Source organism: Ptychodera flava, chromosome 16 (assembly GCF_041260155.1).
Source record: "Ptychodera flava strain L36383 chromosome 16, AS_Pfla_20210202, whole genome shotgun sequence".
NCBI lineage: Eukaryota > Metazoa > Hemichordata > Enteropneusta > Ptychoderidae > Ptychodera > Ptychodera flava.
The window spans coordinates 36,906,860-36,928,354 of NC_091943.1; the positions used below are offsets into that span (position 1 = coordinate 36,906,860).

Here is a 21,495-nt window from a genome sequence, read left to right on the forward strand (position 1 = left end):
AGTTGTGAGCCAGTAAGGTACAATTATGAACCGAACGGTACAAAATTGATAACCGAGCAGAAACCTTGCAATTTTTTGTAAATAATTTGATGCAGGACTGAATGATGCACTGATGATGAGACTGACGGGAGACAATTGCTACCGGTCCTTCTTCCTCTCTATTTTGCTCCACCCCACCCACAATGAAATGGTTTCCTCCATAGAAGTTGAAGGTACAGTTAGCGTGATGCACAAGGGAGCCTTCAGTAATTACAGGGGATGGGCCGGCGGAATTCGGGGCACACGTGTACTGTAAAATTTGACCCTCCCCTATCCTCGTGTCTAAAGTGTGACCTTCCCCTATCCAAATTCTAAAACTTGACCCCCCCCCCCCCCACCCACTCTCCCAGGGAATTTCTGAAATGATATCAGCTAATTTACATTACAATTGATTTAACTGTTATGTAAGTTAGGGACAGAAATTACAGGGGGACCCAGCGTTTTGAGAGGGCAAGTCGCAAGCATTTTTGAAGGGTCATGATATTTAATGCATGCCTTTGCGGGAAGGTCACCATATTTTGTGCAACTAAAAGAAGGCAAGATGTGGCTGATATTGTGCTTCAACCAAAAAATATCAAATTATAATACATGTTTTCTATCAGGCAGACTATAATTGACGATCCCCCCTCAACAAAACAAGCTATACCCGTTCATCTATATATGTTTGATAATATATGTAAATGTACTTTGCTTGAAGTGGGAAGTAAAAGTACATGTGTGTACAAGAAATTAGATTTTTGGATTTCATCATAGTCACCTGTGTTCTATTACACTCTGCGCCTATGTGCTTCATAGCATGTATAGACGTGTGTACATACGTCTATAGGGCGAATAGGCGCAGAGCAGAATAGACCACAGGTGACTGTGATTTCATCGAAAATGTTGATTCACTATACATGGTAGTCTATAAGAGAACGATGAACAAATTTTTTCCAATATAAAACTAACAACATGTGTGCATTTATAGACTTTTGATAATTGATATACGCTTTGCCACCAGTCCCATATGTTTTTGTCTCTTGCATTTCATCAGTTTGAACTGTTCAAGGATACTCCATCTTCTTTGCTTGTAAAGTTTGGGGATATGGATAATGTGTGGTGTTTGTATTAATAGGAATCACTGTATTTCGTCTGTGATCTCCTATTCAGAAAATGTCATAGAACAATCGAAGATTAGGCTGTAAAATAAGCTTCTGTTAAAAGCGACCCTCCCCAAGATAGGTTTATAAATTAAAGTGACCCCTCCCCTTGGACAGTTTTCTAGAAGCGGCCCACCACCCCTGTAATTACTGAAGACTCCCTATACTAAACGAAACTCGCTTGCTGTTTTGAACAACCTTTGATCTCCAGTTGTTCCTGTTCTATCTAAGTAGTTATTTATCAAATGACATGACGCGGCGCATGATCAAAATATGCGATGCTCACTAAAATCCTGCACAGTCACGCTAATCTGCCCGTTCACCATTGCCTATGTGTTGTTGTACTGGCAGTGGCAGAGTCCCGCGACAGAAATGGACCAGAAGATTAAAACCCGGGCCATAGCTGCTGTAGTCGGTGCTATCGTTGCCGACGCTGCCAGTAAGTTGTGATTTAAATTGGTTATTGTCACGATTTGTAGGGGTTTCAACACCTGCAGGGTTCAGAAATGATTCTGTGTACCGCCAGTTGTCCTGAAATTGTCAACATGTCCGCCAGGACAGGGCATTACGACCGCGGCGCTCCAGCCTCTAGTCTTCAACTGCAGTCGGGTTGCAAGGGTTTCAAACTTCGAAGTGCAATCGTAGGCCTTCGTTTTTCTCGAGGGTCTATGGCGCAATGAAGAAAAACCATGATAAACTGTTAATGCTATTTACACAAGATTACTCTTTGAGGACCCTCGTGATACAACACGGGTTCAGTAAACCAGAGTCCCTCCATCACGTGAATAAACCCACAGATAGTAAGCTTAGCAGTTTCTGCTGTCTTTGGTCACGACCCTCAACAAACAACTACATCCACAATCCCTTAGCAAAAACATGGAATCTTGATCTTGTTTAAATGTAGTATACATCCTCCGTTCGGTTAAAGTTAATGATTATGTAAATTAAAGTCATTTCAGAAAGTCTTCGCGCATTAATGTTACTTTTCATTTTAAATGTTTTGACTGACACTCCACAATACCACCCTACACCGACAAGGACATGCAGTATATTTCATCATGATCAAATCCAGTTGTTGTTGATCATGTAGTATACACATATTTGTAGGGATTAATCAAATAAAATGAGAGACTGTTCCTGAGGTGTGTACTACCTATACAGCAAGGAGAAGAAATGTCTGTGGTTGAAATACCAAATAAAACAGAAAAATTCTTGAAGTACTACAGTTTTATTTGTTAGGTCTTGCCATAATTGCACATAATTGCCTGACAAAGGAATTAGCAAACACAACCACTGGGTCAAATCCCTACAGGCCTGGTCATTAAATCAGAACAGAATGTTATCTTACCAAAAATATTTTGTTATTTTTAATTTTGACAACAATTTTGATTAAATTAAATTGATAAGGCCATATTGTAGCATTAAAAAAGTGAATTGTTTACATTGGACCAAGCTCAGACCATTTTTGGTCTGAGTGGTGCACAGTAAATACAGGATATGAAAATTTCTACCATTTTGATGGCAACATGGGCATGGCAAGAATAGGGAACTCTAAACTTGTTCTGAGTAAGAAGGGATGGTGCCTGAAAAATTTTAGAGGGTGATGGAGAGATCTGAAAAAAGAGGAAGTTTTGTCCAGCCCTCAACCCAAAATGTGAATGGTGCCCTCAGTGTTGAATTGCCTTAGGAATCATTCACATTCTATGGTGAGAGGTATAGTAAGCAAAATCATATAACCTTTGACCTATTTCTATTCCTTTGTTTTAGCCCAGCCATTGCATTGGATTTACAAACCATCAGATATGGAAAAGGCTTTGGAAGGCAGGGAAAACCCTGAATTTCGAGATGTCTCAGCATGTCCTTTTTACACCATTAACAAGGGTAGTACAAGCCCTTATGGTGACCAGGCTATGATTGTACTGGAATCACTTTCAAGTCAAAATGGTAAGCTTTGATGGTACTTACATGTAAAATGAGTCTGGAAGTGTTACCAGATCATACTGTTTTGTGTAGTGATTGAAGTTCAAATATTCCAAAGTCCTTCAACCTAGGTAACCTACCAGTAATATGTACTTGGAAATGGCAAAATGAAAATTTGTATCAACCAGTGGTGTAAATTTATTCATGTCATACGTCATCATTATGCCAATATCTACTGCATATAAACCTACGGCAAGAATAGTGTCTCAATACCAGTACCATCAATTTTGCTGTTACTGACATATTCATTTGTTGAATCAATCTACTCATAAGTAAAATATCTTATTTGTGAGATGAGTTTGAAAATATGCAGGGAAGCAGACTTTTTTGAAATATATAGTTGCTGTGCAGACTAGTGAAAGAAAAACAAGCCACTTGCAGATATTAAGAAGGAAATAAATGTTAGTTTCCCAATGCTAAGTTTAGCGATTTATCAATTATGAAACCATAACTTTTGTCGCATATCTTTCCACTGTTGATTGCATTTTATGGTTGAATGGATGGACACATTAGCAGGACATCGTTTTGGACCAGAAAGGAAACTGAACCATTTAAAATACTGTCATTGGTGGACAAACACGTTTCCTGTGTGCACCTGATAAAGAGTGCTGCAACTGGCATACTGATTTGTGTTGGCAAATATAAAAAGAAATTCCATGATACATAACATGGTCTTCCTTTTGTGTCTTCTTCCAGAAGTTGACATTGATGACTATTCTGCACGGCTCTACAAATTCTACGGGCCAGGAACAGAGTTGGAGCAAGTACGACAACAGACGCAGTATCCCAAAACTGGTTCTTGGACACCAGGAGTCATTAAGACATTTTTGACAAACTATGAAGCAAAGAATACTGTGACAGGTTAGTGAAGATCTTATCTATAATACCCAAGACCATATGATCAATGAAACTTGTAGAAAGCTATCAGAGGTACAGAAGCTTTAATGTTTTCATAAATTCATCATTAACCCTTTGAGTGCTGTAATTTTCCCACAGAAATTTCAGTGTAACATTTTACCAATTGTTATGAATTTTTCTGTAATTTTTTGATAATTTTGGAACAAATGGACATAAGCTTTCAATGGCAACAATTTTTGACCAAAATGTTGGGAAATGTCTGAAAAAAATTGCCTAGATCTGAAAAAAAGTTGCTGACTATGTTTTATTCTATAAAGGCAACAAAAGTTGACTTTGGTACTCAAAGGTGTGTGGGTGTGGAGTGTGTGGACTGATATACCTGTACTGGTACTACTTTGCTTCAGCAGACAAGTTGCATTCAACAGATACGTAAGAATTTTTATTTTGTATTTTTATCTGGCACAAGACCACTAATTCACTTCTGGGTTCGTTACCCACGAAGATAGTTCGGAAGAAAAATAGTGCAGACCTTGAAGTTTTGATACCTGCATGGATGCTTGTTTAGTTTGAACTTTAATGTGAAGTATTTTTGTAAAGATATTTTTCTGCCTGAATCAAAATGCAGACTGTTGTGAATAATGGCTGAAGCATTCTGTGGTAATATGAGGAGTTCTAAGGCCCATAGAAATCATAACAATAAGCCTGAATTTTGTAAAAAACACCACTGAAGGTGCTATTTTCATCGCTATTTCAAAATTTCCATGGACTTGACCACACGAAAAATTCATCAGTAGTCAAGCTGACATTGACCTAACACCTGTTAAGAGGATTCGTGCCGCTGAATGTTTTAAAATAGGAAAATTGAGCTCAACACTACTGTGGTGGCCTATGGGAAATTAATTAGTGGTCTTGTGCCATATAGTATTAGCCATAAAGAACTCCATGGTTTGCTGTCTTGTATGTGAACGGTTGATTAATATCAAGGCTTTCATGCTATATTACCATGTATCCCACAATGTGGCAAATATACATCTTTTTTTAATTCCATTCTGAACTTAATAAATGTACACAAATACTGCAAAGCCCCACTCCATAAGATGCATGGGTAAATGTTTGACCAGCAAAACTTGATTGGTGAATATTTGCAAGTTAGAACACGGCCATAACAGTATCAACCCTGATGATAATAGACCTGTCACCAAATTAAGACAATTCTTTTAAGAATTTGTGTAATCCATTTTCAAAGCAAAACTGCTGAACACCCGATTCCTAAGAGTGAGATATGTCAAAAAATTATTGAGTACATTTTCCTCAGAGAAATTCCCACTTTGCTGTTTAGTCAATCCATAAAAGAGAATATTCATCATCTGCTGCAAACACAGAGAAACTGGCAGATGAATTCATTGACCTACGATAATATGTTAGGGTTGAAGATCAATTTGAATATCAGAAAAAAAAAGAATGCATTGAAATGGAGGCATGACATACAGTTCTAGATGCACCCATAGAAGTCAGGTTTTTTCCCGTGTTCCAGGTGAGAAAAATTCCAGTGATATGCATACATCAACAGCTGCTATTGCCGTGGTAGCCAAGTATGCAGGTCAGGCAGACATGTTAGACAAGGTGAGAAAGGTCATTAAGGTCACTGCAATTCATACTGAAGATATTGCCATTGGTTTAGCTGCTGCAAGGTATGTAACATCTGTACCGGCTTTGAAATTCAATGTTAAACCCTTTCACCCCATGCCAAAATAGAATAATCCAATCACACTGTTGAAGTCAGGGGAATTAGATCAAGGAAAGTTATGATTGGGGTGGGTGGGAGTGGTCATTGTTTAGTTACTTTAGTGTACTTAGATGTGTCAGTGGTGAAATTTATTGTTACTGTTGAATTTCACACAGGGATTGCTGTAACACAATGTGAACACATTGTACATACACATCAGCTGTAGTTTATGTGTGGCAGGAAGGCACCTTCAAGAACTCTTTCACTTCTCCATCATCAAGCAATGAAACAACCCGATTATTTGCAGCACTTGGATTACAATTATACGCAGGAATGAGAGTTTGGATGAGAAAGTGTGCATTTCCTATTACATATAGTTCACAGTCAATCTTAATGCTAAACGTGATATTGTTATGTTGAACATTTTATATGTTGTATAAGTGTTGCATTCTGAAGCATGGCATAGCATAACATCAAAGTTTTCCTAGGTTTTAACATTTGTGTAAAATGCAAAACAAATTATTGGTTTGTTGGTCTGTGGGGAATGGTATACAACCGTGGCAAAGCAAGTGCATAGGTAACTGATTGTAATACAAACACTAATAGTAATTAATATGTAGTCTAACTGCGCCTTGTTTATCTATACTTAGTCGCTGTAAGTAAGAAATCTCAGCAGGGTGGCGTTAAATGGTACTCTCTTCAGGAAGTCCATGCAAGTTGATTTCTTATATTTATGTTTGGCAAGGAGACTTCTCATATCTAAACCAAGCACCCCGTGGTTTATTAGCTCTTTATCAGTAAAATAAAGGTGCCGCTTCTATACTTTAAGGTTTTCCAGTACTTGTCGCTATCGTAGTTTCTGTTTGTATTACAATCAGTTATCTATGCACTTGCTTTGCCGCGGTTGTATATGTTTGCAGGCAAATAACTGGAAACTTCTCATAGATTTACCATACATCAAAGATAAAAACAGTGCTGATATTGGTAATAGTAACTCCTTAGATAACATGCATGCAACCATTAAATGGCTTCCATGATATTCTGTATATCAGATTGTTGGAACACTATATCCTAAATGGTGAAGATCCAGATGCTGTGAATAGTCTACTTCACAAACTAAAGGGCAGTAATAGCATTGCAGACTCCAAGGTTGTAAGTTACCTGGAGAAAGTCAAAGATGCATTGGATAAAACTCACAGCCAGGCTGGTCAAGAGTTTGGAATTGCATGTGGTAGGCATCAATATATATTTTCTCTCACTTTTCTTCAACCTAATTGTTAGGTTGTTGTTAAATTTGCAGTGTTTCTGTGGGTCAGGCATAATCTTGGATAAGACCATTTCAAAGAATAGTCAGCCACAGTGACCATAATGCTGCATCTTGACACATCTATGTTAGTCTAAGATCATGTGCACTTTGGTTTAAAAAACAGAAAATCAACTAAATATCCAGTAATCACTCGTTGGTGATGTTTTCTTATTTTTGAAGTGAACAGAGATGGAACAAAGGCACCAGACTATGGTTTTCTGAAAACATTTCTGTATATCTCATCGTGAGCTTGAAATATATCGGCTAACTTCACGTTTTGAAGATATGTTCTATTTATTGCTCCAAAGTTCCCTGTAAATTTTACATGTACCATAAAAGATGGCAGTATTAACACTGGGTTAGTGATGGAATGAAAACAATAGTTTGAGTATGCTTTGAAAAAACATTCAAAGCTTATCTCCCACTTGAATTGTAGATTCTGTGAAAAATAATAAACAATATGAATGTGCTTGATATATTATAAATACAGGTCAAATCCACACAAAGTGATTACGATCAAAATAGTAGCCGACTGTCACCTACACTACTTTTGTAAATTTCTTTTTTATATGAACATGCCATAGAGACAAAGGGAAAGAATTAATACTCATAGAACTATTCTGGTAAATTTGCTGCACTATAGACAGTGGAGTGGAAACCGACTATTCCATATACTGTCTATGGCTGCACTATAGACAATGGAGTGAAAAACCGATTGTTGTACTGTCTATGGCTGTACTACAGACAGTGGAGTGGAAATCCAATGGCTCCATTACCGTCTATGGCTGTATTATGGACAGTAGACTGGAAAACCGATTGTTCAACGGATTATGGCTGCACTATAGACAGTGGAGTGGAAAATTGTCTGCTCCACTGTCTATGGGTACACTATAGACAGTAGAGTGAAAAACTTACTGTTTCACATACTATCTATGGCTGCACTATAGACAGTAGAGTGAAAAACTTACTGTTTCACATACTATCTATGGCTGCACTGGCAAAGAAATGAATAAAGACTGCTAGTATTGAATTATTATGTACAGTAGAGAATTGTACAAAAATTTTGCTTTAAATGAGAAAATATATGAAATCTTGTACTATTGTACTCAATGGCACCTATTTAATGGCACCTAGGTATATCAGTAGTCATGATGGATGAAAGAAAGATACATGCAAACTGGAAATAATGACTTTAAAGTAATGAGTTCAATCTGTACCTTTCCAGACTACCCAGGTTCCTTTGAGACGTCCATTCATGCACTGTTGAAGTTTAGTAACTATTTGTCAGCTGTTCGTGGTACCATGGTGATTGGTGGGGATAACTGTAGCAGGGCTGCTTTCATTGGAGCCTGTAAGGCAGCCCAGGTAAGCACATTTGATTTTATTTATACATTGCTGTTTACAGTTCAGAGTCAAAGAAGCATGAACAGTAACAGAAACCTTTTACCATGGTTCCACTTTACCTATCTCAAAACAGTCTGCTTATGGGCAAAGAATGTGCATCTGGAATATTTGTCATCTATATGGTTAGAAACAAAATGATGACCAGTGAGGTGGAGGGACTGTGTTATATTACATGAGACACTGTAGTTTACCTGTGAGAAACTGAAATGCTGAATAGAATTTAGCTATCCTGCAACTAAAGGTAAAATCTTTAAACATTTTTATAAATAATTTAGACTACTTACTTCTATCTATTTGATCAATATTTCAACGGTGACATCTATAAATGATGACTCCTTTTTTTCTCTCTCTAAGTAAAACTATGCACTTAAAACTGAAAAAGAACACCAGTAACAATTAAAAATAAGCAAGACGTAAAAAAGTACAGCACAACAAGTGATAGATATCTTTGTGTGAATTCTACAGGGTGGTCTGGAATCTATTCCTGAAGACTGGAAACAGAAAACAAGGGACTATCCAAAAGTGTTAGAGTTGGCCAAGCAGATTGTCCAGATGTAAAATATATATTGAAAGCTAAAGAATTGTTACGTGACCTGACACTGAGAAGAAATCAGATGATACAGATCTAGATAAATGAAATATTATCATCAGTACTTTGTTCATGAATCAGTTTTGATTTTATCATGGAACAAGGCTAGTGTGACAGCATATTGCAAAACTTTGAATGAACATGTTTAACTGAAAGCACCAAATTGTTAAACAGTACTAATAAAGTTTCTATGACATTTAGTTTTCCTTCAATGTATTTTTGATATGTCATCTACTGGGAATGTTAAGTCTTTTACAGAAGAAGTGAATAGACACAAAGTATATGTTTGTTATGTGACTTACTGAAGAAGCAACAACAAAGACATTTTATGCGTAGGATATTATGTCTTTTCATGACTGACAATAACCATTTTATGCCATTTTGGCTTTTCAGTTTCACTTTAACCCTTTGAGCGCCTAAGTCAATTTTTGAGCGCCTAAGTCAATTTTTGTCGCTTTTATAAAATATACACTAGTAAATTTTTTCCAGATGTTTGCTAAAATTTTGATAAAAAACTGTAGCCAATAAAATGTGGTGTCCATTTGGTCTAAAATTATCAAAAAAATTGCAGAAAATTTCAAGAAAATCAGTAAAATGTTGTAATAAAATTTTGGTGGGAAAAATTACAGCATTCAAAGGGTTAAACAGTGATGTGATGTTTGGACTGAGTGCAAGGCATGTTGTGCCTTTGCCATTCAGCTGTCTGAGAATTCACCATGGACAGCAATTACCTGCTACAAATACTTTATAACTGGCTGTGATGATACAAACAAAACAGGCTGAGGCCTGTCACTAGTCTATTATTTTCCTTGATGTCATTTGTATAACTAAAGATAATGAAATAAATGTTTAATATGTTCATCTGTCACAATTCTTACACTTTTTTACCTTGTTCATCCAACTTATCAGAATTGTATTATATGGCTGCATCTATCTCTAGGCACTCTAAGAGCCGAGTTCAGTCCTCCTTTGTGCTAAACCATAAAGTTTATCTGAGTATGTACTGAAATAAAATATACCATAACATGGTATTGAAACTCTTCATATCCAAGTTGTACTTCAAATCTTACTCCCAGATTTCTTCTGTGTCTATATCATTGACACTGTATTCAAATCCAGACTGCTTCAAATCTTCTGAATCATCAATCTTGTCATAGTCTTCCGATGAATTGTTATCAGACTCACTCTCAACAGAGTGTCTTTCAACTACAAGACTACTTCCATCCTCACTCAACTGTATTTCTTCAAATTTCTCTAAAATCTCTCTGTTAAAGTGAGACAATTTAAACACACAACTGACATCATTTAACTTGTCTTAAATTCTAAATATGAGTGTTTACTTCAAGATGAGGATTCACAATAGCTGATACCATCAACAGTTTTTATATTATTGGACATGAGGGAGATGATAAAGTAGATTATGCTTGGCAGAATGGTATTGACTGTATGCTTGTTGTATTCAGATTGTAGTTCTTGATACTGAGTAAATTTATTAATTCTAATGACATTCATGATGATGGACACTTTCAAAAAGAAACTGAATGAGTTACACCGGTAATATGAATTTTTCTGTCAAATGGCAAACAAAGTGTTTCAGTGTATTGGGATACAAATGATTCTGTTAGAGTAAGACAAATCCTAGAGCATGTTAGATAGATCTATTTGGCCAGACTTGGTTCCAGTTTTCATTGCAAAGAAAAATTTGAACAAAGAAGAATACTTAACTTTTTGTGGTAAATAGTATTTTGCCATGATCAAGAAAGAAGTGACAAGTTTAATGTGTAATTTGGATGATTGGTAACCATCCAAGGTGAATTGGTAGTATGACAACATAAACTGGTACTATAATTAAGGACCACTGAAAATTATCACTGTATTTTGCTCACGTGTTGACACACGTGGGCATATGTCGCAGCGATGTCTGTCTGTCTGTGTGTCTGTGTGTCTGTGTGTCTGTCTGTGTACTCAATATCTCAAAAACGGCTCATCAGATCAGAATCAAATCTGGTACATAGATTCAGTTTGCAAATGGCAAGAACTGATTAGTTTTGGTGGGTGTGGCTTGCTTACTTTTTGCTCATTTGCATAATTAATGATTTTAGAAAAACTGATATATATTGACAACGACTGCACACAATTTGATGAGATTCGCTACAAATGTTGATCACACCAAGATATATCAGCTTTGAAAGATATTAAGGGGTGACCTGAAAGATAATTACTAATTTGCATGTTTAATGAAATTTCCTAATTAGGAGTATATATCTGGATTTACTTGATCAAAATTGACAAAACTTGGTATGCATATTTAAGATACTATGATTTAACGTTATTGAAAGTCATTAAGCATTTTACTTCATCCAAATCCTAATTTGCATATTTAATGACCTTTTGAAATTAAGGCTATATATTTGAAGTTACATGACCAAAATTGATGAAACTTGCTTTGTACATTAAAGATACTATGATAGAATATGATTAAATGTCATTAAGCATTTTTACATCAGCCAATTCCTAATTTGCATTTTTATGAACTTTCCTAATTAGGGGTATATATCTGAATTGACGAGACCAAAGTCGATGAAACTGGCTATGTACATTAAAGATACTATAATAGAACATTATTGACAGTCATTAAGCATTTGAAGTTTAGCAAATTCCTTATTTGCATATTTAATGAACTTTCATAATCAGGGATATTTATCTGTATTGGCAAGACCAAAGTTGACGAAACTTGCTATGTACATTAAAGATACTATGATACAACATTATTGAAAGTCATTAAGCATTTTTACTTCATCTAGCTCCTAATTTGCATATTTAATGAATTTTTGAAATTAGGGATATATATTTGAATTTACATGACCAAAATTGATGAAACTTGCTATGTATATTAAAGATACTATTATATAGGCTAACTTTATTGAAAGTCATTAAGCATTTTTGCTTCAGCCAATTCCTAATTTGTGTATTTAATGAACTTTCCTAATTAGGGATATATACTTGGATTTATTTGATCAAAATTGGCATAACATGCTACGTACATTGATGATTATACCAGGTTATATCAATATTGGAAGTCATTTCGCATTTAAGTTTTCATGTCAGCTAATTTATAGTTTGAATATCTAATGAGCTTTCAAAGTTTGGAATATATAGTTTGAAGGACTTGACCAAAGGCAATTACACTTGCTATATAAAGTGGTGATACAATGACAGCAGTCAAAGAAATTAATATTTTTTCAGCTAATTACATATTTCAATACTTAATGACCTATAGAGTTAATCTGTGGTGAATTATGTTCATTATGTTGATCATAATACTTTCAATGAAGTTGCAAACATGTGGCAAAGGTTCAAATTTACACATAACTGCAATATATAATGAAACACGTGAGCATTTACAGTTCATATCTGGTTTATAATAGTTTCGCCAGATGAATTGCAGAAGTCACTGTATTGCTATAGTCATGTAAAAAAAGGATATTTTTTGTCAACCTATCTACCCAGCCTCATTGATAGAGCACATGTAGCAAATACAAGGCCACCTTTGTGAGATGATTCACTTAGGCATACCATAATATCAAATGCTTTTATGTCAATGGTCATGTGGTAGCACAGTACAAACTGAAATTTCTGTAATGAAAGAGGATCTGAGACATACTTTCATAGGATTTACTGCCTCAAAACTTTATACATGAAATCGTAAATTATTCCTTATATTTAAATTCCCATGAACCATGCATCTAAGAGAGCATATGGAAAAAGTGAAACATTACCTCAATTCACTAACTCCCTTGCACAGAGATTTCAGTCTTGGAAACTGCATCAGTATCTCCAAGGAGACAGTTTCTAAGCAACAGCTACTGGTCTCTTCCTCTTCTGATTCATGGCTGTCCTCTTCATCATTCTTGGATAGATATCTTGCATAATATTGCACTTCAATCAACACTTCTTCATTCACTGAAATTTTCTTCTTACAAGGATGAACTGCTTCAGTAATCTGATGAAAAATTTCAAAAATGTGTTTCTATTCTACTGGCCAGGTACATAGAGATTATCTGATGAACATTTAATTCAACTTGCCAACTTCTATCAGCATATTCTATCTATGTGACACATAACTATATAGTTCATGCTGAAATTCTAGTACTTTATTGCACAAACAAAACTGCAAAGTCTGCACTATATGGAACAAGAAGCTTCAGAAAATATTTCTTTTAATAAAAGTCACATATTTCAGTGTCCATTTACTAATAAAGAATATGAGTCATATCACAGGTTTGACAATGTTTTAGTAATCTGCTGTTATTGTTGACATCAAAAATTGTTGTGAATCTGCCATAGAAAAGTAGTTACCAGTCTATATGGATGGCAGTCACTGTCAGGACTCTCTTCATCATTTTTTTCTGGTCCATTCCTTGTAAATACTGCCATCTGAGAACAATATCCCAAGCGTTCAGTTCCCTCAGGTCCACTTCCAATTCCAGAATATGTTACTGCATAGTTGTATTTCTTAGCTAATGAGTTACACCTGGTTGAAATAACCAATGGAAAGATGTGTAAAGCTGCTATATTTTACCTTTTACATGGCTTTGCTGAAGTATTTTGAAAAACACCACAATGTCTGGTTCAAACATGTACAATTGGACATGAATCTGATCTGAAGGATATACATCTCTAGAAGCAGTCTGAAAAGTTGTCTGCTTTTGAGAATCAAGGCTTCTTTCATCCAAGAGACATCCATACAGTGACAACGACTGCATGGGTAAACTAAACAAGGCAATGTGTATTTGTCTGTGGTCCACTGTGGTCCACCTTTTTTGTGAAAATTCATTCATTTTTCAGTAATTTTGGTAATCAAATATAGAAATATCAATAAGATTGACTTAGTTGCAAGACAAGTTGGGTGAGAAAGGAGTAAATTTATGCAAATTTATGCAAATCAGTGGGTTTCTTGGCTTCTCTTTTCTCTTGTTTTCAACATATAACAAGAATATAACTCCTATCTAGCAGAGTCACATTGTGTGAACTTTTCACAATATGCTGTTCTTGAAATACCATATAACATTATAGCAAATTGAATTTTCTTTGGCAGTTAGTCCTTATGCTTTCGATAAGATTTATTTCAATTTTGCCTATGATTTTAATAACTTTTTGGAATGTCAGTCTTCAACTCCTGCCATTTTAAGAAAGATAATAGCTTCTGCAAACTCAAACTGTCATTTTACTACATAAACTTGTTTCAAATGAGATATTAAATTTCACAAAGTAGTATCAAATTTTTAACTTACATTAATTTTAATCATTAATACCAAAATTGAAGTGGTTTACCTCAAACATGCACCCTGTCATCCTTTGAGTAAATTATCAGTACCATACTAAACTTCAGATTCTCAGCTTTTTGAAAATGTAACAGAGTATTGGGGTTGATTGTCATTTTTGGTGAGGAATATTGCTCTGAAAAAAGTGTTGGTTGCACAATGTAATGGATATAAAGTCTGGCAAATAGGGCATTTCATGGGGTCTCTGTGACCACATATATGTTATACAATTCTATAAGAGTGTTTACAGAACTAACCATTGCTGGAATTCTTGTCTACTCCACTCAAATTTGTGATCCCAATGCCTGAACCCTGTAAAATCTGGAAACAACTCATTGAAATCTGCGTTGGGAGTGGTGATAACAACTACTCTTGGATGGATTTGATGAAATACAGTGACATGCATAGCGTCCAATACTGGTGGATCTAAGTGTTCTATTCTAAAGAAATGAAAGAGAAGGATTATGTAATCAGAAAGTGATTGTTATGTACCAGGTCTGCTTGGATGTCCAATAGTTTGATCAAAATTTTATTTAACTGTTCCTCAAACTATTCTGAACAGTGCAATTCTGTGTGAATGGCATTTGCTCCATTGGCAACATCAATATGTCTTATTGCAATATTTAGAGGTAAAGCCCCTTGGAATTAATGAAATTTGCTCATAAAGAAAACAAAGTTTTCAAAAGCCATTACAGATCAATGATATCACACCCACGTACAAAATATGAAAATTTGGAGACCACATGAGGCAGGCATAATAAAAAGCCAGGGCATGCAAATGACCATCACAACTCACATTGTTTTCATGACACTCTGTGAATCAGCATAAAATACCATTCTTCTCCGAGCAATTAAAGGCCTGTGCTGGCATCAGATTGTCTCGCAGGAATATCTACTTATTAGATTACAATTTCAATGGAAAACAAAGGGCTATGACACACCATAATCCTCTTATACACTAAAACAAACTTGATCCTGGGATCAAGTCCCAGGCCTTTAAGAGTATTCAACCAACATAGCCAGTATGGCAAGTAACAACAGTAAATTACTCACAGTTCAACACATGCAACCAAATCAAAGGACTGTACTCTCATATCAAAATCTGTCACTGATCCTTGTAATATTCTCATTACCAGTGGATTGTCTCTAGGATGGAGGTAATCCGAGATTAAAGGCTTAACTGCATGCTGATTTGCTAATAGGATACTCTCATCGATGTCAACACCACATAGCTCTTCAATATATGACTCATTCTTTAAATGTCTTAGCAATTTACATTCAGAACAGCCCATATCAAGAACCTGAAATTTATTAATAATTAATATTCTGAGGAAAGTTATACATGATATGTAATCCTATGGCTACTGTACAACAGACATTGTATAAAAAATGATATTCCATGTAAAGTTTGTGATTATATTGAACTAGCTTTGGATCATTAATGTTCACTTTTACAATATAACTGAAAATGCTGAGCTCGGAATGACAACAAAACTGTAACTTGCAAATCTTTCTACTCCCTTGTTGTTCTTATGATTGTAGAGTCAATCTGTCATTCTTTGAAAAGGAAAAGCACAGCATCAGAAAGTGTTGGATAGTCTGAGAACAATTAAGGACAATTGATGTGGGAGAAAATTGGCAAATTGTCAAAACTTTCTGTCATCGAAATAATTGAACTGGGTGAAAAGTACTAAGGAAGATTTCAGTTTCGTATTCTTTGACTGACATGAAAACTGTGCGGTATATTATTATGTTTATTATTATCATTGTTGTTGTTGTTGTTATTTATTTCAGGCACACATAGGCCCACATAAAAAAGTAAAAAGACAGTGATAAAAGAATATGTATACAAAAGGATTTAAAAACAAATTATCTGTACATTACATTTCTAAAATGACTCCGAAAGGATGAAAACAGCAACGAGTCAGAATCCATAAAACTGCGAATTAAATAACTCTGACTGCCACTTTTGTCCCTCTTGTGTCTACTGTCATATAGCTGCTGCAAGTCTGTGTTATTCTTTTATGAAAAGGTCTGGGCATCAATATAATAGAATGCATTAAAAGTTATACCTTCTTTGTTTGATATTTTCTGGCAATGTTGATCACCGCTTCATATCTTTGTCTGTAGAGTGGTGGATTAAACTTTGGACCACCGAAGACACCTTCATTTTCAAGTTGTATCCTTTCTGATGTGGTTTCAACAGTTCTCTCCGATGTATTCATTTTGTCACATGGTGTAGCACGGGACTGTACTTCTTCTTGCTTGGATTCAAACATTGTTTAATACACTCCTTGCACACTGGAAGTCCTTCAAAACCTTTTCCTTGGTCATGCCAGCAAGACAGATTGAGTCTATTGTAACTGAAGGATCAACAGTAGAGGAACGCAACCGGAAATGAGGACAGTTTAGGATGATCACTTTCCTCTTGTAACTTACAATGACTTGACAGTCTTTGTATAATACCTATTTTTAAAATTCAAATAATTGTTTGTACACTTGAAATTTACTAATTGCTTCGAGAATCATAAGAAATAATTACTGACAATGCATATGTCAATTTACTGGCTCTAAAACTCTTGAGACAGAGTGTTCTTTGTACAAGTAAACACAGGTGCCATAATAGAAAGTGTGAGGAAACCAAAGCTGGAACTTAAGAATATGGTAATGGTATGGTACATCAAAGATGATAAAATTAACATATCAAATTTCCCCGCCCACCGCTGCGAAGGAGGAACAATGCCCTCGCCTGCCAAGAAGCCACTCTAAATATTGGCAGTCCGGCCCTGGATCATCACTGCCCTACCACGTTCACGCGTTGCAATTTAACTGTCGGATTGTCGGACAACACGACAGAACTGCAGTTCTATCGCGTCGTCCGACACTCCGACACGACAGAATAATTTTGCTTTCTCTGAGACTCTCATGGTAGATGCCAGTCAACTTACATTACAGATATTCATTGGATGACTTTAAATGAAGGAGATTAACAAATCACATCCGAAACAGCAGGGCCTCGCAACTCTCTGTTCTGTGTTTGTTATTGTCGTACGAGTCGGAACAATCCAATGGATAGTTGCTTTGTCGTCCGCTACTTTCACGCCTCCTCCGTCAAGACCGGAAGTGAAAACGAACAAACAAACAGTTCACTCGTTCCTCAACCAACAAAGACTGGTCATGGCGGGTGAATACAAAAGCTGAGACGAGAGCAACACCTCATTCTAAGCCAAAATACGAACATCGGATATTGAGAAAATATTTCAAACAGGTAAATATTGTGTGCTTTGACTTGGCTTTACAAATCTGGACCTGAATTGAAACATGCTGGGTACCGATACCTTTTTATCGAACACATCGGCAAGAAACAAAGGGAACTCAGTCATCGTTGTGTTCAACAAGACTTTGACATTGTTTACGTTAGTTTCGCTTATCAAACGGCCATCAGAACATGTCTCGTCGACGTATATTCGCAGTGATGCGCGTATTTTGTGGCATCGTCGATCATTAAATTATTCAGTCTTACATTCGATCCTTTATTTTTCAGTCCCGAGGTAAGTATGCGTTTCTAAGCACATCAGATAGTTTGTCCAGATCAAGGTGGCTACATTTAACACCGAGACGATGGATGGATCAGTGGATACATACTACAGTAGTTAGATTACTAACACTTATAATTATGGTGTCGGCAGTCATGACGCTACCTCCAGGATGCAGGTAACTCAACACTTGCGAACGGAGTTCTGATACATACTGTAGCTACGATTTCTACAACTGCGATCTTGCGATGTGCAAACTTGTTTTGAAGGGTGCAGTGGTGTGATCCACGATCTGCGGGCCTCAGCTGTACAATAGATCACACACACGCCACCTTTGTTGTGATTATCAGCTGAGTGATAACCTTATCCATCGCAAAAATATCGAGTGAGCATGTCTTTACCCCTTATTATCATGGAGCAAAGAGGTTTAACGCCCATGCATGATTGTAAATTGTTGCTCAGTAATATATTATTGTAAACCTCAAGAATCCGTCAATGCGGCGCGCCTGTGCATAAATTTACGAAAGTGTCTGTTTGAAAAACAATGCGGGCGTGTGTCTCGCAGCATTTGCTGTGAGTGTGAAGTATATATATTTTTTTGGTCTAAAACGTGTGAAAACTTTTAGAAGTACTTCAAAGAAGTACCGGTGCTTACGTCGTCTCCTCTTGAATGCACGTGTAATTGAAATATGCAAATAAATGTCGTGTGTCCGCTGTTGATATAATAGTCAATGAATCAATAGCATTACCTTTGGCTCATTTTGAGACAATCGTTGAATTAATTCCTTTTTCATTTGCAAATCACGTACTTTCAACTGATAATGATCTTAAAGTAAATAGAAGTCACAATTCTTCAGTTAGGTCCTTTGCTAATAATAGCCGGGGCATGGGGGTAGTAGAGACCTGCATGGCCCGATCGATATGTACAGCTGTCAAAGTTTGTTTTTCAGTGCAATCATGTCTCAACGACCTCGACCCTCCAACCACAGAGGCACAAAGAGAAGCTCTCTCGAACTGCACACCCAGGCTCTATCAAAGGGAATGTCTGCCCTTGCTCTGAAGACACCGCCTCCAGTTAAAAGACGGAAGGTAGACGTTTTGAAGGGACAAGTTGACCTGGTGCAGTCAAAGAAATTTCCAGAGCATGTATTGGTTCCTCCTCCTCCCATTCACATGACAGGTAATGATATATGGCAGTCTGTACTTGTAATCACCCTGACCCTCTCCATATCAGTTTGCTCATGCAGATACTGATATGATAAGCCCATGGAGGTCGTTGACCATAGTGAGTAGAACCATGGCCCCTCCCTCCAAGGACTGTGTTAGAACAGGCAGGTTTATCATTGACATGTTTACACTTTAATTACTCTATCATGTTAGATTGCCAACCAAGATACTAACCATGATTACTGCAGTGCAACTTCTCCTATTGAACAACACATGGCAGGTATATGAGACCATTGATTAGATAGATCCCTACCTCTGAACGTTATCCATCAAACTGCATGTATGTAGTAAAAGTGTACCAGTAATAACTGACTCTTTACAAATCCAAACTTAACCCAGTTATCAAACTGTGTGGAAGGTGTGTCTTGGAGGCATTAAGGTGCGGAATTGTGTTTTTATCGTTTTTAGAAAGTTTAGCTGAAGTTTAGAAAGCTAAATTAGAATTGTCTAAATCTAAATCTAAACTTAGAAAGTTTAGCCAGAAACGATAATTATCGCTTTCTAAATAGCGTTCTAAATTTAGAAATTAGCTGAAGTTTAGAAAGTCGGGCCTCGGGTGAAAACATTTTTCAAAGGATATAAGCTTATCGGATAAAAACGATAATTATCACTTTCTAAATAGCGTTCTAAGTTTAGAAATTAGCTGAAGTTTAGAAAATCGGGCCTTGGGTGAAAAAATTTGTTCTAGGATATATCGGATAAAAACGATAATTATCACTTTCTAAATAGCGTTCTAAGTTTAGAAATTAGCTGAAGTTTAGAAAGTCGGGCCTTGGGTGAAAAATTTCTTCCAAGGATATATCGGATAAAAACGATAATTATCACTTTCTAAATAGCGTTCTAAGTTTAGAAATTAGCTGAAGTTTAGAAAGTCGGACCTTGGCTGAAAAAATTTGTTCTAGGATATATCGGATAAAAACGATAATTATCACTTTCTAAATAGCGTTCTAAGTTTAGAAATTAGCTGAAGTTTAGAAAGTCGGGCCTTGAATGAAAAAATTGTTCGAGGATATGTCGGATAGAATCAGGAAAATACTGTATCAGTTTTGCCAAGCGGCAAATCCAAAGCTCAAATGTGATTTTTTCCATAAACCCGCGAGAAAAGCACCTCTTATTGAATTGATCATTGCAACGGGCAAGAATTGAATGTCATGAAGTAGAGAAATGTGGCTCTGGGTGAGCGATGACGAAAACTTGTGAATGTTTATTCTTTGATCGTCAAAAACAAAGACTGTCAAATAGCCACCGCTAGTGTTAATGACAAATAAACCAGATGTGTGACGTGAAGACGAATGTAAATAACCATACTGCCACAATTCGCATGACCAAGGTGTGTTCAGACACAGACAAGAAGAGGGTCAGATAGTTCCACGACAATCGTGTCCATTGTGGTGCAAATTAATGCTAATAGCCTTATCAATGCCTCATTAGCATTAACTTGAAGCACAAATGGACGCGCACGATCGTAATTGAACACACCTTGGTCATTAGAACTGTGGTAGTATTGTTCCATTTTTGGTTTATTGGACAAGCTCATTTGAGCTTTGGATTTTAAAACTCACTTCTGGGGGAAACTGATAGTATTTTCCGGGTTCTACAAGAAAACTCCTACATACTCACACTTTTTACTTTAATAAAAACACTTGGGAATATACAGATGACAACAGAAACGTTGTATCAGCCTTTTTTCCGACATGTTCTTGGAAAAGTTTGCGGGACTTCATCTCACGCACTCCACATTTCACTGTGAGCACGCAGCCTGGAGATGGCAGCCTGGCCGGCAACACTTTTGATAGGGCCAATGCATTAATTTGGAGGTACTATCTCGTCGGTCTATTGGACAAGTCACATTTCAGCTTTGGCTTTTAGAACTTGCTTCTGGGGAAAACTGATAGTATTTTCCAGGTTCTACAAGACTGCTCCTACAAGCTCACACTTTTCCCCTTGAAACACTAGGGAATATACAGATGACAACAGAAATGGTATACCAACGTTTTTATCCGATATATCCTTGGAAAATTTTTTCCACTGACTCCGACTTTCTAAACTACAGCTAATTTCTAAACTTAGAACGCTATTTAGAAAGCGATAATTATCGTTTTTATCCGATATATCAAGGAAAAATTGTTGTCACTTCAGGCCCCATTTTCTGAATGATTCAATCTTTTACTGTGAGCACGCAGCTGGAAGATGGCGGCCTGGCCGGCAACACATTTGATAAGACCATTAGCATAAATTTGCATTAATCAGCACAAATGGACGCGATCGTTGTGGACAAATCTCAACACACCTTGGCAACCACAGGGGCAACACATTTAATAAGGCCCTTAGCATTAATTTGCACCATTACTTAATCTGCACAAATGG

The 21,495-nt window shown here is 36.4% G+C and overlaps 3 protein-coding genes across 6 annotated transcripts in view; 2 read left to right on the top strand and 1 right to left on the bottom strand.

Moving 5' to 3' along the window:
* Positions 1-210: 210 nt before the first annotated feature.
* On the top strand, positions 211-10,085 carry LOC139114745 (crystallin J1A-like). 2 transcript variants are annotated; one of them, XM_070676626.1, is made up of 7 exons: positions 211-1,617; positions 2,946-3,122; positions 3,858-4,019; positions 5,551-5,707; positions 6,795-6,973; positions 8,274-8,413; positions 8,918-10,085. In XM_070676626.1, exons 1-7 carry the CDS (start codon positions 1,452-1,454, stop codon positions 9,008-9,010), a joined length of 1,074 nt encoding a protein of 357 aa, XP_070532727.1. In that variant the 5' UTR covers positions 211-1,451; the 3' UTR covers positions 9,011-10,085. The 2 variants fall into 2 exon arrangements, with proteins under 2 accessions (XP_070532727.1, XP_070532728.1); XM_070676627.1 differs by having other exon boundaries at positions 215-1,617; positions 3,855-4,019.
* On the bottom strand, positions 8,074-17,551 carry LOC139114744 (small RNA 2'-O-methyltransferase-like). 2 transcript variants are annotated; one of them, XM_070676623.1, is made up of 7 exons: positions 17,314-17,551; positions 16,438-16,831; positions 15,419-15,666; positions 14,623-14,805; positions 13,401-13,575; positions 12,821-13,044; positions 8,074-10,306 (listed from the first exon to the last, which is right to left on the bottom strand). In XM_070676623.1, the coding sequence occupies exons 2-7, from the start codon at positions 16,642-16,644 to the stop codon at positions 10,108-10,110; spliced, it is 1,236 nt and encodes a 411-aa protein (XP_070532724.1). In that variant the 5' UTR covers positions 16,645-16,831; positions 17,314-17,551; the 3' UTR covers positions 8,074-10,107. The 2 variants fall into 2 exon arrangements, with proteins under 2 accessions (XP_070532724.1, XP_070532725.1); XM_070676624.1 differs by lacking the exons at positions 14,623-14,805; positions 17,314-17,551 and having other exon boundaries at positions 16,438-16,735.
* Positions 17,512-21,495, top strand: part of LOC139114740 (uncharacterized) — a 136,203-nt gene continuing 132,219 nt past the window's right edge. Inside the window, exons 1-2 of one of the 2 annotated variants that reach the window (XM_070676617.1) lie at positions 17,512-17,633; positions 18,852-19,081. In XM_070676617.1, the coding sequence (XP_070532718.1) occupies positions 18,859-19,081 (223 nt within the window). In that variant the 5' untranslated portion in view covers positions 17,512-17,633; positions 18,852-18,858. Of the gene's footprint in view, positions 17,634-18,830; positions 19,082-21,495 lie in introns of both variants that reach the window. The other variant, XM_070676618.1, reaches the window with a different exon arrangement.

Coding starts and splice junctions, on each gene's coding strand:
- LOC139114745 (XM_070676627.1), top strand. CDS start 1,452: ATGCGATGCTCACTAAAATCCTGCACAGTCACGCTAATCTGCCCGTTC. Junction 1,618..2,945: donor TATCGTTGCCGACGCTGCCA/GTAAGTTGTGAT, acceptor CCTTTGTTTTAG/CCCAGCCATTGCATTGGATT. Junction 4,020..5,550: donor AGCAAAGAATACTGTGACAG/GTTAGTGAAGAT, acceptor CCCGTGTTCCAG/GTGAGAAAAATTCCAGTGAT.
- LOC139114744 (XM_070676623.1), bottom strand. CDS start 16,644: ATGTTTGAATCCAAGCAAGAAGAAGTACAGTCCCGTGCTACACCATGT. Junction 15,667..16,437: donor GAAAATATCAAACAAAGAAG/GTATAACTTTTA, acceptor AATAAATTTCAG/GTTCTTGATATGGGCTGTTC. Junction 10,307..12,820: donor AAGGGAGTTAGTGAATTGAG/GTAATGTTTCAC, acceptor TCACTTTAACAG/AGAGATTTTAGAGAAATTTG.